General features: G+C 38.4%; 2 protein-coding genes across 2 annotated transcripts in view; one reads left to right on the top strand and one right to left on the bottom strand.

The window, feature by feature from the left end:
* LOC139996067 (uncharacterized) overlaps window positions 1–15661 on the top strand; it is a 156346-nt gene that overhangs the window by 1161 nt on the left and 139524 nt on the right. The gene's annotated exons all lie outside the window — the stretch shown is intronic.
* Window positions 5983–13913, bottom strand: LOC139996069 (uncharacterized). The gene is made up of 3 exons (XM_072020128.1): window positions 13105–13913; window positions 10836–11051; window positions 5983–9314 (listed from the first exon to the last, which is right to left on the bottom strand). Exons 1-3 carry the CDS (start codon window positions 13207–13209, stop codon window positions 9228–9230), a joined length of 408 nt encoding a protein of 135 aa, XP_071876229.1. The 5' UTR covers window positions 13210–13913; the 3' UTR covers window positions 5983–9227.

Here is a 15661-nt window from a genome sequence, read left to right as displayed (position 1 = left end):
AATCATGTAATTGCGTCACCGAGTGGAAACTCAAACTCGGATCGATTCTCCGCGAAAACGTGGTAATAATAATATTTACTTCGACAGAGAATCGTTCACCTTTCGCTCGAGGCCATGAGAGCCATAAATGCGAATCGTTCCCGCCTATATTGTAGGCATTGTCTCACGCGTAATTCCAAATCGATACACGACGAAATCGCAACACAGTTAGGATAGCAACATGCTACGCGGCTTCTCGGTGAATTTTAATTCAGTCGCGGTTCGTCCAACAGCGGCACGGTGTCAACGAATGGCCAGAAACTTAACTACGTCGTGACTTCTGCATTACCTCACTCGAGACCGATGTAGTAGAAACAATCTTGGTATGTGTGCGGCTATATAGGTGCGTCGGCACGTGGCATACGATAAAGTCATAGACACACGCTGTGCGTTCAGTATCGCGAATTAAAGGACTTGTGAAGGAGAGAAGGAAACAGATACGATGACAAAAATGTAGCTTCGAGGGGGACGAAATATCGTTGTATCGTTGTGATAAATGAGTTTTAGCTTAGCTTTTTCACAATACTATCGCGCGTGAACACGTGCTGTAGTATTATCTTACACGTTTTCTGTGTTTTGCGCAAGGGAGGAAATTTCATTTTCACGCGCGTGTATTCTTATTGAATACAATCGCTATTCTATGGCAACCGGTGATAATAATTTCCTCGATTAGTCATATGCCGTGCATTTGCCGCAACGCATGCCCTGATGCAATAAAAGATCTATTGCATTTACTAGAAATACGTCGGTTTCTTTTATTTATACGGCTAATCTACGTGTGTTGTTATTTCAGTAAACGTCATCATATTTATGAAAGATACATTGATAAACAAACTTGTAGATTATAAGATATGTGAAAATGATTAATATACACATAATACCATTTCGTGTGCACATGCGGGATGATATCATCTCCCCTTCTGAAAGAAACCAATTGCTTTACGTAGATCGAAGTTTATTTGAAAGCAACAGAAATATGATAAATACTTTCACTTGTCAAAATATTGATAAAGGAACTAATATTGATAAGGATATCTAGAGAGATTAGATGAAGAAATTGCTACTCCCCAGGGAGGTACCGTTTTAACCAATTCATAACCGGTAGTTCTACGCGGTTAGGGACCATTAACGATCATTTTCCCCTCGTGAAAACGCGAACCTTGACGTTGTCTCGTGGTAAGTAGCTAGTCGATGCCTGATTTCTCGATTTTGCCATTGCGAAATGTTGCGCGAGTATAATGTAATCGCTGTTCGTTGGAAAGTCGAAGGCGAAACGCAATAGAACGCGCACGACTCCCTTCTCTAACTCCTTTTCTTTTCTTTTCTTTTTTTGTCACAATTCGCTTAACTTGGACGGGGTCGATCAATTATCTTTCCAACGTCGCATTAATATACAGCTACTTGCGTAAATCAAGTTTTTGTTCCACATGTTTCCACATGTAAGTCAGCTGAAATGTAACAAACCGTCAATAATCATACAAATGCTTCATAGCAATGGTTGTAATTTGGTAGGTGCGTTGATAACACGTTAGAGAGAAGGTGAAACGTAAACGTTACTTCAATGATAACAAACTATAATTCCTTCCGTTCAAAGACGAAAAAAGAAGCTGCTGGCAAACACCGGCAAGAATAAATTTCTCAATTGTACAGGTTTACAGATCTACTTTCCCCAATACACGCTCCGGCTTTTCAGTGAGTACGTTCTTAGTTTTCAATTACTGGTACTGCAAATGCAAGGTTCTAGCTTGCTTCAAATTATATATGATACGAGGAAGTAAAGTTAGGTATGTAATCTCAGTTTTTGAAAAATTATCGGAGCTTTGGTTACCTTCTCAACACTTTTGTAGTTCGATCTCGCTACGTTTTTTTGGGCTATTTCCTACACAATTATGTTTTATTATTTCATAAAAGTTTCTCAAATGTGAAGGAAATACGAAGGAATCGTTGTTGATATGCAAGATTTCTCGCTTCAATCGTATGCTAAAGTTCCTCTCTAAATGTTCGAAGTTTCGAAAGTTAAAAGTATAAAAGTTAATGTTTATAATTTTAATTATAACTCGTGTAGCATTTCTGAAATTTAATAAAAATCCTGTAATATTTTTCTCTTCACTTCGAAAGATATCGTATAACATTCAAAAATTCTCTGTTCCATCGCAAAAAGTAAACAAACAAACGGAACCTCGCATGGACGAATAAACATCCGGTCCAGTAATCTGATCAACCTATATTCCATTCCCTAGAAACCTAGAAGAGAGATGTAGTATTTCATGCGCATGATCGTGCAACAGTTTCCCGTCATAACGAATAATAATGCAATTACTGAAAGACGAGGAGTAGGAGGAGGGTGGGCTGGAGAGAGGGGATGAAAAGTGGGAAAGGAACTATTTTATAAACACGAAAAAGACGCTTAGCCGTAACACGTGAATCACTCGAAGGCGTCGAACGGACGAGCGGATCGACGGGAGAAAGGATCGAGAGTATTACTTGCGATGACCGATGGAACGAAGGAGAAGTAGAAGTAGAAGTAGAAGGGGAAAGATGATTTTCTACATCAGCTAAAGAGAAGAGGAACGAGGCGCGCGACGAACTCGCAGATCTTTATACGTGTACGCGACACACGCGCGGTTTTCACGTCTCTCTCGTACGAAGGTCTCTCGTTAGACTCCGTAGCACGCGAATCGCTGGAGAGCCATGCGGGAGGTGCGTGGCCAGAGCGAGGTCAGCTCACGCACGTGCACGTCGTGCGTACTTCGTATTATATGTTACATGCTACGGACGTCCCGTTCCACTAGCAAAGGCGTAACCGGTGAAGAGGGCGCAGCCCCAACCTCGTTATTAGGCTGTTGCATAATGAATATCGAATTTTTTTTATCGTTCACATCTTTGTTCAACCCTTGGCAACAGTCAACGGACTAGGAAACGTTGAACTTTCTAGATTGTCTCAGAGTAATTTTTTAACAAAAGCCATACTAATCAATGGAAATGATAAGATGTAGTACAAGTGGTACGGTTTTTAAAAACATCGGTTTTAAATTATGTTTTTTTTTTTTAATTTATGGTGGTATTTATGATTGCCCACATTATGCGATAGATAAACGTGTGAAAGTAATATTCGTTTTCTTCAAAAGTTCAATATACAAGCACTTGAGTAACAGAGTTGAGAAAATAGAAAGTTGATCAATTCGTCTTTCGGGATATTCGTAGGTGTAATATTTTATATGTATGATGTCCGAGGTAACGTGTCGAGGACGAAAACATTGTAGAAAAGATACGACCAGGAAGTCTATAGAACAACATAAAATGAAGTCAGCGAATCAATTGAATTGCTGAATCAGGATCCTCGTTCGACTGATTAGTTCGTTGTGAGATTGGTTTCGTCAATCGAGTCGCCCTAATCGAAATTTTCTCTCTTGACCTAAAATTCGAATATGATTTCTGTTTTTACGATCTTTACATTCTACGCGTTACTTTTTATTACGTTCATTAGCATTCGTAACCTAGAATCATGGAAAAGTTGAGATCACGCGAACGTTATTAAAGTTACCCAATATTTCTGATAGTTATAACAAATTGAATAGAGACGTACGTGAATTTTTTGACCTATTTGCAATTGATTTGCACATTATCAATAGAGAAGGATTATATGAATATGTTAGTTCGTCAGGTTTGACAAATGTCTGTAATCAAAGACCAGCATGCGGTAGGTTCATGTTATCGCTCGTAGATGATTATATAAGTTCATATTACGCGAACAAGAAATTAATATTCGCAGTCATGAGACGTATACTTTGCTAAAGAGGAGCTACGATCGAAGGATACGGTAGACGAAACAAAAATATTTAACTCAGCGTTTATCTTTAGATCTCTGATGCAACGTAACGAATGTATCGTTTTGAAATTTAAATATAAATAAATTCAAATATAAATATAAATTTTTACCAACTTCCTTGATATTCTCAAGAAAGTAGACTTTGTTAAAGTAAATGATACGAATTAGCATTTCAAGGATCTGAGGAACGTTTCCCGGATATTCATGCTGGTTTCTACGCCGCTGAGTGACGGTAGTAAGAACCGACGTTCTATTCCTCTGCTCTGGGTTATCGGCCGTTTCTTTTATCGTTTTTCGCTTCAGTGTCGACGACATCGACGCGGACATTTCCACGGTAGCAAACATAACGAGGAAAGCGAAGATAAGAGATAAGAAGCGTGTCAAAACCGATACTGTCACGAAAAAAAAAATAAAAGAAACCAGCTGGTAACTAGTTATCCGTATGCTCGTACATTTGCAACGAGTAACTTCTTTTCTACCGATCGATGTAGCGAACAGCAGAAAAGAATCCAATAGTAAACGAAAAAAAATTAAATACATATATAAAATTATATATAATAATAATAATAATAATAAAGAAAGGTATACTTATACCAATACAAGAAGGTAAAAAAATATATTCGTTAAGAAAACGAAGCATAAGGTAGATCGTGATTCTGATAAGAATGAAAATATTTACTTTCTCAAATATCCCGCCACTGTAACCGATAAAATAAAACGATGATTAAGACGCCGATAACGAACGTGCCGTATTCGTACTCTCGTATAATAATGCGCAATAGACTTTATCTAACGCCGTCATGAGCTACGGAGAACAAGGATATACATATAGCATTCTATATTTGGGCATTCAAAATATTTTAGGCGACTTGCGCGCATGTGCATGCGACAGCGCGTGCTTGATACTTCGAGGTACACGGAACCGAGGAACCTTCGTGACAAGAAAGAACATCAGGAAGGAAAGCTTATCGATGGTGGACAATCGGTCGATATGTCACAATCACGTCAATGACGAATTAACCACCTGTCCGTTGAACGCGGGATTATTCATCGTTTAAAATTAGTACTTTTTTTCCTCGATCGGCCGTGATTGTCTTATCGAGCGTGTAATTCAACGTGAATCGGTCATCGAGATAAAGTATGGATGGCCAGTCTCCTTACACACGTGCTCCTATCTGAATGCACAGACAAATCGACGCAATCCATACATCGCTGATCTGTCGCGTATTCAATCGGAGTAATGTTTGTTATTTCCGTGTACGAGACCGAGAGACCTTCGGGACGAAACACAAAAATATTTCGAATTCATTTCCGAAGGTTAATCGTTTGTTCATTACGTAGAAAGAATTGCTTCTTTAGAAGGATCTGGATTGCCGAAACCTATGTGATCGTCGCTATGAAACAACGAGGTTCCGCCAGTATCATATTCGGTCACGTTTTGTCTAACACTTGCATGCTCGTCAGCTAGAATGACATCGATAGCGGACGATACATCATGGTGTGAGGTCAGGCGAAACACGTGACTAGACTGACGTGATGCACGCAAAAGGTTGCCCGAGAGATCGCTCATTACTGTTATCTTTTTATCTCGGCGAGATGCTAGACACGATAAACGAGGCAAAAATTTCATACGGAAGCGGCTCGTTTGCGTTCTCTCGGTATCTCGCGATCGTAATCTTTGAGTTTTTGAAGTAAATCGAGCAGAGAATGCATTCTGACAGAGTATCGAGAAAAGAAAAGGAACAATAACCACGTATATCTCGAGAGAACCATAAATCTACTCGAGGAACGTTAGGCTGTTTGAACTTTACCGAAACGTGTTTCTGTAGTCCCGACACACGTTCGGTACCTATCTAACGTGCGACGTGTTCAAAGGTTTTTCCAATGTGTGCCGCGTTTTAATTGCGACTTAATTATTCACGAGTCTCGCGTTACTTTGTAGCCGGAAAGCGACCACGAATGCAAGGCTAAGGAGAGGGGAGCTATGTGATTACAAGCGAGGCAGGGAACCGTAAAACATGTTTCTTATTCGCGGTTTCGATGCCGCGTTCTAATTAATGCTCTATCGAGTTTTGTCATTGAACGTATAGTATACGAAAATATTAGTCTGTTGGTACGTTATGATACAAGTTTATTGAATCACTGCTTTCTCGCAAATGGACAATGACAGTGGGCCCTTGAGTTGCTTTTTTCATTTTTTTTTTTTTCTCCTTTTGAATCGCGTATGTGGTAAGGTACCAAAATTCCTTTCACGCCCGTGGCTCGTCTTCACATTTTCAATGTAGCCATTGACAAAATGGTAATCATGATGACAATAATAGTAATAATAATTAATGACAATAATTAATAATAGCGATAATAATAATAATGATAGTAATAATAATAATATACAATAATAACGAGATATGCTAACTGTCGATATATCAAGAGATAACAAGTAAAATATACATATGGTCGTTTCTTCGTAGATTTCTTCTCGATATAGCAATCAAATGACGAAAACAATTTTCATATTTTCTCGCGTTTCGTCTCGAACGATATACATCTAATTCTTAAGAAATTTTGCATTTGATTTGCGATATGGCTGCTGTGATGCAAATGATTAATGATTAACGCGCATAGGTTAGGTTCTTCTCCTACAAATATCCATTTCTTTCTCTGACAAATTTTCTCGATCATTTTCCGCTTTCGCTCTCTTTTTCTTTTACATATTCTCTTTCATACTCGTACATACATTCTCTCTTTCTCTCTCACTCTCTCACTCTCTCGCTCCCAGATTCGTTTATCAAATTTTAGAGCTGCTCTCTGCGGTACTAATTATCGAGTCATATATATGTATATAGTCGCAATATATATATATACAATACATGTTTCGTGACAGCGAACAGGCCGTCGCAACACAATAGTTTAAATTACTTATACGAACGATCTTCATAACAAAAAACATCTTCGATCTGTTCATAGTTCATAAAAATTGTATTATTTCGTTTCTAAGATGCCCGTCGACCTAGCTTCCTTTAATCGTTTCGACCTCGTTTCGAATCGATGTCTCTCCATAGATTTGGTCGAGAGGAGAAACAAGGTGGCACGGGCATCGTGTACCTTACGATTTGCACAAAATTCATCACGCGCATGAGCGTTTTTTCTATTTTCATACTAACATTTGCCGTCGATTTAAGTATTCGAGATGGTACGTAAAAGTGCTAGCGTGTAGGTACAAAGAGGAAAATATATATGTATATTAATTAGCGTAGGATGAAAATAGCGAGTCTTTTCTTTTTTGGAAAAATAGCTTCGAAATGGTTTGTTAGTCGCCCGTCTAGCTTCGAACGTACAACGCGTCGAAGGGGCGCGAGCCAAGAGGATCTTAGACGATTAACTGTGACGATCGCAATCTATAATGCTCTTCTCTTTTATTTACAAATTCATCTAGATATACAAGCTATGCCTGAGGCTAGAAAAAATGCGATCACTCGAGCGCAGGGAGATTGATTCTCGACATGAATTCGAGATTTTTAACTCGATCTCCGTGCCACCGCGTGAAAAAAGTCGACGTACGTTTACATTGCACAAAGACAATTTTTTCGTCGTATCGTTTATTCATTTATTTTGTTCTATTAAAGAGGATTCCAGAGGGAAACGGCTCAAAAACGTATACAAGTAATTTTCCTTGTAAAAACTCCGTTAATCTATCGAACGTTGCGAATCACCAAAACGACGTCACGTTCGTTTTATCGATGAATTTATGCATATATCAATTGCATTATATTCATTGCAAAATTGTGCACGCTCTTAAATATTCATCGGACAAATACAGATGATGCCCGGGTTGACTTTTGAACCGTACGCACCTAAGAAAAAATTGATTATCGAAATGTTTCTCGATCATAAATAACTTTTATCTGATTCTCAACCGACTGGTGATAACAAGAGTAACGTTTATTAATCTTTCTAAATAGATTTTTCTATCCATCTAACACATCACATTATCGAATTACTTCTTTTTCCTTTTTTTTTTTTTTTGTCTTGTAAACACAATTATACCGCATCCAAGGATAAACAACATATCATCGTGACTTCTGTTGCCATGATTCGAAGTCCATATTTTTATTCCTTTCCTTGTACAATTTTCGATCGAGAAAAGAGATTCCGACCATGTATAGACAACACGTGACTCGATTCTAACGCGTATATAAAAATCGGACAAAAGTGTTTTATATACAATTTCCACGTGAAAGGCAAGACTACACGTAAAGACTCCGCAAACGAAGTGATCTCCCGTAGGATTTTGCACGATTACAATTATATCGATATCCACATAACACTCATATAATTACATGGACACATCGATAACACATGAATACATCGTAACGTTAACCGTACAACAACGTACAACTCCGTTCGTCTATCAAATTCGTAGAAATTGTAACAATTGTATAGAAATTCTAACTCCTTCATTGCTTTTTAGTCCTCTCGCGCTCTTTTCCCTACCACCGCGAATCTACATTGTGAAACTTCCAAAGTGTCCCCACGATCGATTGGCATAACGTTTTGAAAAATATGTTCGATCGCCTGCGGTCGAGTTTCTCTTTTTCGAGAATCTCTACAGGACAAAATTGTTTCACGCTACTCTAGCTGCTCTATAGCTTCTTTGTATAAAAGTCGTTCCGGTGTCCGCGCTCGAGTCGATCGTCGAGAAAGAACAGGAAAAGTGTAGAGAGATTCGTGTGTGCGCATCGTGTTTAGAGCGTGGTCGGTTGCACCATCGGGACACGACCAGCTCGTACAAATATTAATATTATTATTATTAAAATATTCGGTGTAAAAATATGTATGATACAGACGCCAGGGTACCTCGGCGACTTTGGTACCCTGTCTAAGAAACAACGAGCGGCTCTTCTCTCTTTCATCATCCGTCGATAATCCTAGTTTCCCATGAATCCTCGCCGGAAATCCTTCCGCAAAATTGAATCGAGTCGAGAGTGATTCTGACACTACCCCAAATGCTATAGTTTCGACAGCGATTCGTCAATTTCTCTCTTCAGTCTCCTCGCAAGAACGCGTTGAGATACTTGAAAAAATTCTCATCTTGCAAGTTCCTTCTTCTCGTTACTGTTCCACGCGAATCCTCGAGGTCCAACGTTCCCTTTGTCCGACCTTACCACCGTGGGACCGAGTTGGATCGCTCGAAAGCCGTTTTCAGCGGTTTTTTTCGTGATTTTGTCTCGAGAGCACTGGATCGCGCCCTCTTCTTCATCGTTTTAATCCTGGTAATCGGTGACGACTCGGGGCGTCGTGACACGCCCGGGTCTCAGGTCACGTCCACCACGAGCCCGTGAACCCAATCATCGGCTGGCTGCTACGTCAGCAGCTTGAAGAACATCAGGGCTAAGGATATGTTGATGAACAGCACCAGCATCACCAGCTGTTGCCGGGAGAACCAGTCCTGTAAATTTTTATTCGAATAAAAGACCAGTTTCGTTTACGGATCTCTGAATTATTTACTAGTGATTTGTTCTTTTACAGAATTACCGTTAATAGGGTTCCTAATATAAATTAAGGAATGGAATTAATGAAGCTTTATATGTTCATTCGACAGAGATAATAGGAACCACTAGTAAATAAAAATTGATGTCGAATAAGTTACAGGACATGCAGCACAATTCTAGTCTTTCGCAAGAAAATCTTCAGGAAAGAATTGATAGAAAATTCGTAATAAACAGCAACGTTGCATTCGAATGTAAATGATGCAAAAAGTGAATCCGAAATTTATGACTGAAACATGCAAATGTATGTAAGCAAGAGCAGTTTCGTTTCGTAAGCTGTTAGAATATATTATAAGTTGCGTGACGCTTGTGATTAACAGATACAAACAAACATTTTATGAGCGAAAAGAGAATGATTTATCAAAGCAGATTGCTTTCATTATAACCGATCAAAGTATATTCATTTCAATTTATTTGGTATAAAATAGATCTAGTCGAGAAATGAATTTATCGTAAAAAGATTAATATATAAGATTAAAGGGTGATTGATTGATCGTTCGTCGCACGTATGAAACTTCGTGAGACAATTACAATTCAAAGGATGTTGTAGAGAGAGCGGATATTCAAAATGATTTGATTAAACATTCATATTTGCGCATTAATACTCGTGCGACCTACTCTTGGAAATACCCGATAAGAAGCGAACGTTTTTGCGTCGTCAATTCGAGCGTGAGGTTGTCTCCCCTCTTTAATTTTTTTTCAAGGTCGTGTCACCCGTTGTATTACGAGTACATAATTTTACATTCTACGCGGTTCTATGCATCGTCTACGCAATCTTGTAATCGCGAGTTATCGAGAGTGTCATTTATTTCGTCGCACTTAAATATTTTAATAAGTTCGCTTTCGTTGAAGAAGACGAGAAATGTTACGTATCATGTTCCCCACCTGCAATCTTCATTTTTATCTATAACAAAAGTTTGATTGCCGATCCGATCGATTCATTCATGAAATTTTAAAAAGCCGCGAAGGTGTAGATAAATTTGGCACAAGCGGATGAAGACAGCACGACAATGGGTTAATTAAGGCTTCGACGTTCATATTAAATTTATTATAATGTTAATCAGTTAAGACAATATTATCAAACGATGCTTCGACGTAATGCGTTTACATAAGTAATTGGTTTCCCATGTAATTATATATTACAATGTAAAACTGCGCGTGAGATTATTATTGAATTGTATTTTTATGTCTCCTATGGAAAAAAAAGTATTGCCGTTTTATATGCTGCAGTTTACCAGAAACTTGAAAATTTATAGCCTTCATTTGAATTTGAAATTGAAAATTAAAAATTAAAAATAGAAGACTAAAATTACGCTTTAAAAGTAACAAAATTGAAAATTACAAATAAGAATTAAAAATTCAAATTTGCATTCAAATGTGGTAACATTTGAATTGTCGGAAAGAACAATAGGGATACTCACTTTAACCTGAGGACTGACCAAGTATAGTAAGGGATTGGCCCTGAGTCTTTCACTCTCGTCGATCTGCCTGCGGATCTCCTCTCTCCTCATGCTGCTCAGAACACTGACTTCCTCCCTGGATAGCGGTGCCGTTGCTGTCAACTGAATAGGTTGAGCCACATCCGGCAGTGATTTCTTTCGTTGAAGGGATACTGCCGCCGCCGCCGCGGGCATCGCCTGCACGAAGAAAGGAAACGAGAAACAAAGAGAGAGAGGTGGCTCTTGAACACGATCGATCATGTAAAGATGTAATGTAAACTTTCATTTCTATGGATATACGTATAGCGTGAACACGCATCACACTGATAAAAGGGCTATTAAATAAACTACCTTAAAAATTTGTCTGATCAGGAATTCGGCAATTGAAATCTCTGTGGAAATTCAACTATTGTTCACGATCAGGTTTGTCGATACTACGCGAAAATTATATGAGAAATTATATTTTTGTTGTTAAAGATATCATAAATCTGTGATCTACAATCGCAAATCATCGCGATTATCGTTATACTCGAAGTTCTTATCTAATGTTGAGAAACGACGAAGGAATAATCTATTCTCGCGTCTGAACTGATAATAATGGTTAAGGTTAAGGTTCGTTGGTTATAACGGTTGTAAGGTCGTAGCGACCCGTTTCAGGAATGGCTTCAATTTGTTTGGCGCGTCGTCGAGCATCGGGGACATTTACGTGTTCATTAGTTACACATTTTGAAGAAGCAGAGGATACAGGACGGCAAAGGGAGAAAGACAAAGAATTCTTGGACCAGTTCCAAAACGTGCAATGTTGCTCGTAATCGTACGTAATAACGGTGTAAAGGCCAGGAATTCTAATCCCAGTGAACGTGATGCGTTGACCTTCGGCACCGAATTTTATCTCATTTACATAAGAAAAAAAAAAGAAAGACTGATAACAATATAATCTATTTAGTCAAAATTATCTATTTAATTATGCTACATAGCCTTATTTTTTTATCAATATGTTACATAAATATTTACTTCTAAGTAATTACTGTGATATTCATATCCATTTAACGTAACCCACCATAAAGAAGTGAAAAAACTGAGTTACTATTTAAATTAAAAATCCAAATCCCTTTTTTTTCTCAAGTTGAATTTGGAATTTAAATTAATGACCAAACGTTGTTTTATAACGGTCGTAATGTTACGATAATCGCACTCTTGTATCTCGCGAGTCCAAGTTTTCCGCGTTTTAGCAAGCGTAAAATTAGACCGGCGCCCCTGCTTCCTTCGGCGATAATTTTCTTCGATATCGTTAATTAGCCTCAATCAGAATAATTCGTCTTATTTCGTAGTCGTATCTGTCGCTACGGTTCATCGAGATTCTGTTCCGAGGGTTTGAAACTGTTTCTCGAGCGTACTATAAATTGCAACGATAGTGTCGCGTGATATCTGAGAAGAAAAGCCCGGCTTTCATTCTCGATGCACTCTCGGTTGCGACTCGTCTTTGCTATCTTTCATCCCCCAGTCCCACTATTCGCGATATCAAGTCCGGCTTATCGAACGATTTGCACCGTAACAATCTCTATGGACAATCATTTCTTATCTATTAACACGATTCGTGCTGAATTTAAAGTGTTTGATATCTTTCAAACACGAAAGACCGTATTAATCGTAAATTCTGCATCGAATTCAAATTTAAATGCAAATAGTTGTAATTAAGATTATCAATGTGTAAAGCTATTTATTCATAAGTACTTTTTCTAATATCGTACTACCTTGAAAGAATATTATTCATTTTTATGTATCGATAGTTTTACGTATTAACGATTAATTACATAATTAGATAGATTAAAACAGCGCACATTTTCATTGAAAAAGATGGCATTCTTTGATTGTTGTTATGATGATTTTTGTTAATGTTTTAATTTTAATGTCACTTAACCGCAATTAGTAAATATCTGAAGAACCAAAGGTGTAAGCTTTCTAAGAATAATTGAGCGAAATTTTGTAAACAACCACAAAATATATATAATGTTATGACAATCGATAGAATTAGCCGTTAAATCGTTTATCATGTTTTTCGCTTTTGGTCTTCGATCGTAATTGCAACAATTTGAATTGAAGTTGGCCGTCGATGAATTCAATTGAAAGAGGTCAAGTTCAACTTCGATTTTGTCCTCCTAAGATAACACTAGCTTATGAGAGGGGTTCATCGTCACTGAAGATAAATTGACAGAATTTGGGACGCTTTTTTTTTTGCCTCTGTTCATACCTCCACTGGAGGCGCGACGATCCATGACTCGGAGGCCCTCCTGGCCATCAGAGCGGGGCTGCATAATAGCGCCTCTTCCTCCTCGTCGGGCTCCGACCACAACATCTTTGCCTCGAACTTCCTTTCTTTCCAAAGTCTCTAAAGTTCACGGTCGAGAGCAGACAGCTCGAACTTGTACGAAGCACCGGTCAATACCGTTGTTCTACCTTCCACCGGCTCTATCTGAACATTTCCATCTAGTTTCTCACAGCAAGGGATCTCGAACAAGCTTCTTTTACAGCGATCTACCCGGACCTCGTGGCGCTTTTCTCTTTCCAGATGTTCTTGATAAGCGTTTCTTTTAGCTCACAACGATGAAAATGGAAAATTCAGACCTGCAGCCTCCTGGTGAGGAAGCCAGGCCGCAGACTGAACGGCCCTGGCTTGTTCGACCGAAATAGAGAGACGCCCCACTATTTTCACGTCGAAATAGCATCGACGAACAGTACGTCGCGACGCTCACGGCTGTGAATCGACAACGGATGCCAGAGCCTTGTCGATCCGCTGCTCGTTGATTTATGACAGCCTGTCGTCGAACGGTCCTCCCCGTTAACTTTATTTTGGAGTCACACTCGGAATCGTCGCTTTTTCGCATCGTACATCGTATCGAGCGATAGTTATTGATCGGTATTTTTAGTCGAGCTCCGTTCTGGGCCGGATGTTGATCTATTCGACGACGAAGCCAGAGGGCCGCTTCTTCGCTCCTGACTATGCAAGGAACTGTTTGCTTTTGTTTCAACATTGAACTTGGATTCTTACAATTCACAGAATATATCATTTATTTTCGTCGAATCGATTTTTATTTGTTTTGAAAAAACTTGCGGGTGACATTGTGAAGGTTATGTTCACCTAGATGTACTTATTACTCTCGCAGAGAAATAATCGTAGTTTCGTTTTGTTATTTCTGATAGTACATTCACGTTTAGTTTCGTTCTTTTCAGACCCTGAACGATTGCATATTCATTTTTGTAGAAAACGAGGAATCGATAATAGGAAAGTTTTTCAATTTAGATTTTAAATAGAGAGAAACTGAAATTTGTTGGAAGACGTCGTTTGCGAAGCTTTCGCGAGTCAACTAATCACTAAATTTTTTGAGAATTTTGGAGGAAATATAGCTTTGAGCAATAAATACGGCATTTAAAAAATATATCATTGGTCAGGTCAGGAATAAACGCTTATCATGAAACAAGAAAAATGAGAAAAAGGAGGAGGTGTAACGCAGGGACGAAGAAAATTGCGTAGGGTTGTTCACGGGCAAAACACGACCGGAAATATTGTTACGCAAATAAAGTCGAACTCGCAATTCGCTGTCTGATTCACGTAGCTGGCATGCGAATAAATTCGTTGAAGGCGAAATTTTCGAGAATTCTACGCTTCTCACGCCAAGATGGGGCTCGGCCCACTTTATTTGCTTTCTTGTTTCCTTATTGCGTCTCGTTGTAGTCGTTTATATCATTTTATGAAACATCGAAATATGTATATTTTCTATTTGTCAAGCAAACAGAATAACAGCAATGCTGTCTAGTACACATTATTTGTCAACAATAGTTTACATAAATTAATATATTATTCTTTTTTCCTTGGAATAGTTATCATGTTTTTCTTCCAAACAGGATGTTATCTTTTTATTTCGTTCAGAAAAATATACAATATTTTCTGAATTCAATATCATCAAGTGTTAGACCACTTGTTTTTTTTCAGTTAATTTATTATTGAATTTTAATCCTGGTTGCCATGGTGCAACAATAATTAGCTTTGTTAATTGAGACGATATCGCGTATTGCAAATGCATTTCATTGCCGTGGTCTTCTGATCAATGACGTATCAGCGTACAAGGTAATCATTGTAGCAATTCTATATTTTTCTTATTTTAAAACAGTTTCTCCTTATGGCAAACATAGTACGCAGAATTTTTTGCTTCTCCGCTTTTTTCTAGCATGCGAAAATACAACGTTTGACGAGCAACGAATACCCTGTGGCTCGTATTCGTGTCCTGATAAACAGTACGTAGATACTCTATGTAATTAACAAACAATTAATCTATCGGGATCATTGACTCGACGATTCGATAACATAGACACAATTCAATTGAGAGGAAACTGATCGCAAAAGTGCAAACACCTAGTTTTCTAGAGGCTTTGCGGCCACGAGTTTCTGCATTGCAAATTTCTCGTTCGCGTCGTGTAATTCAGGTCGAAACACATGTTGATACCTTATAAATATTTCAGGAAGCTCGTTTTACAGTTATTCTGCAACGATTTAATCCTGTATTAATCGCGTTCGATGGCAAATTTAATCGATCTTTCGAGTTAATTAAGAAAATCTTTATTTCCAGTTTTGCAAACCAGTTTCGTCTTATAGAATGATGACTCATATAGAACAGAATACAGCCTACACGGTAGATATAACGAGGCTCTGAAGATAACTTTCAGAAATCGGTTATTTGTCTACTGCTCCTCCGAACATAGTTACGAAAATATCATCCGTTGTTTCCACGCCAATACATATTGTCTCGACG

Source organism: Bombus fervidus, chromosome 17, assembly GCF_041682495.2.
Source record: "Bombus fervidus isolate BK054 chromosome 17, iyBomFerv1, whole genome shotgun sequence".
Lineage (NCBI taxonomy): Eukaryota > Metazoa > Arthropoda > Insecta > Hymenoptera > Apidae > Bombus > Bombus fervidus.
The sequence above is the reverse complement of the archived record's forward strand: the minus strand, read 5'-3'. Positions and strand labels throughout refer to the sequence as shown.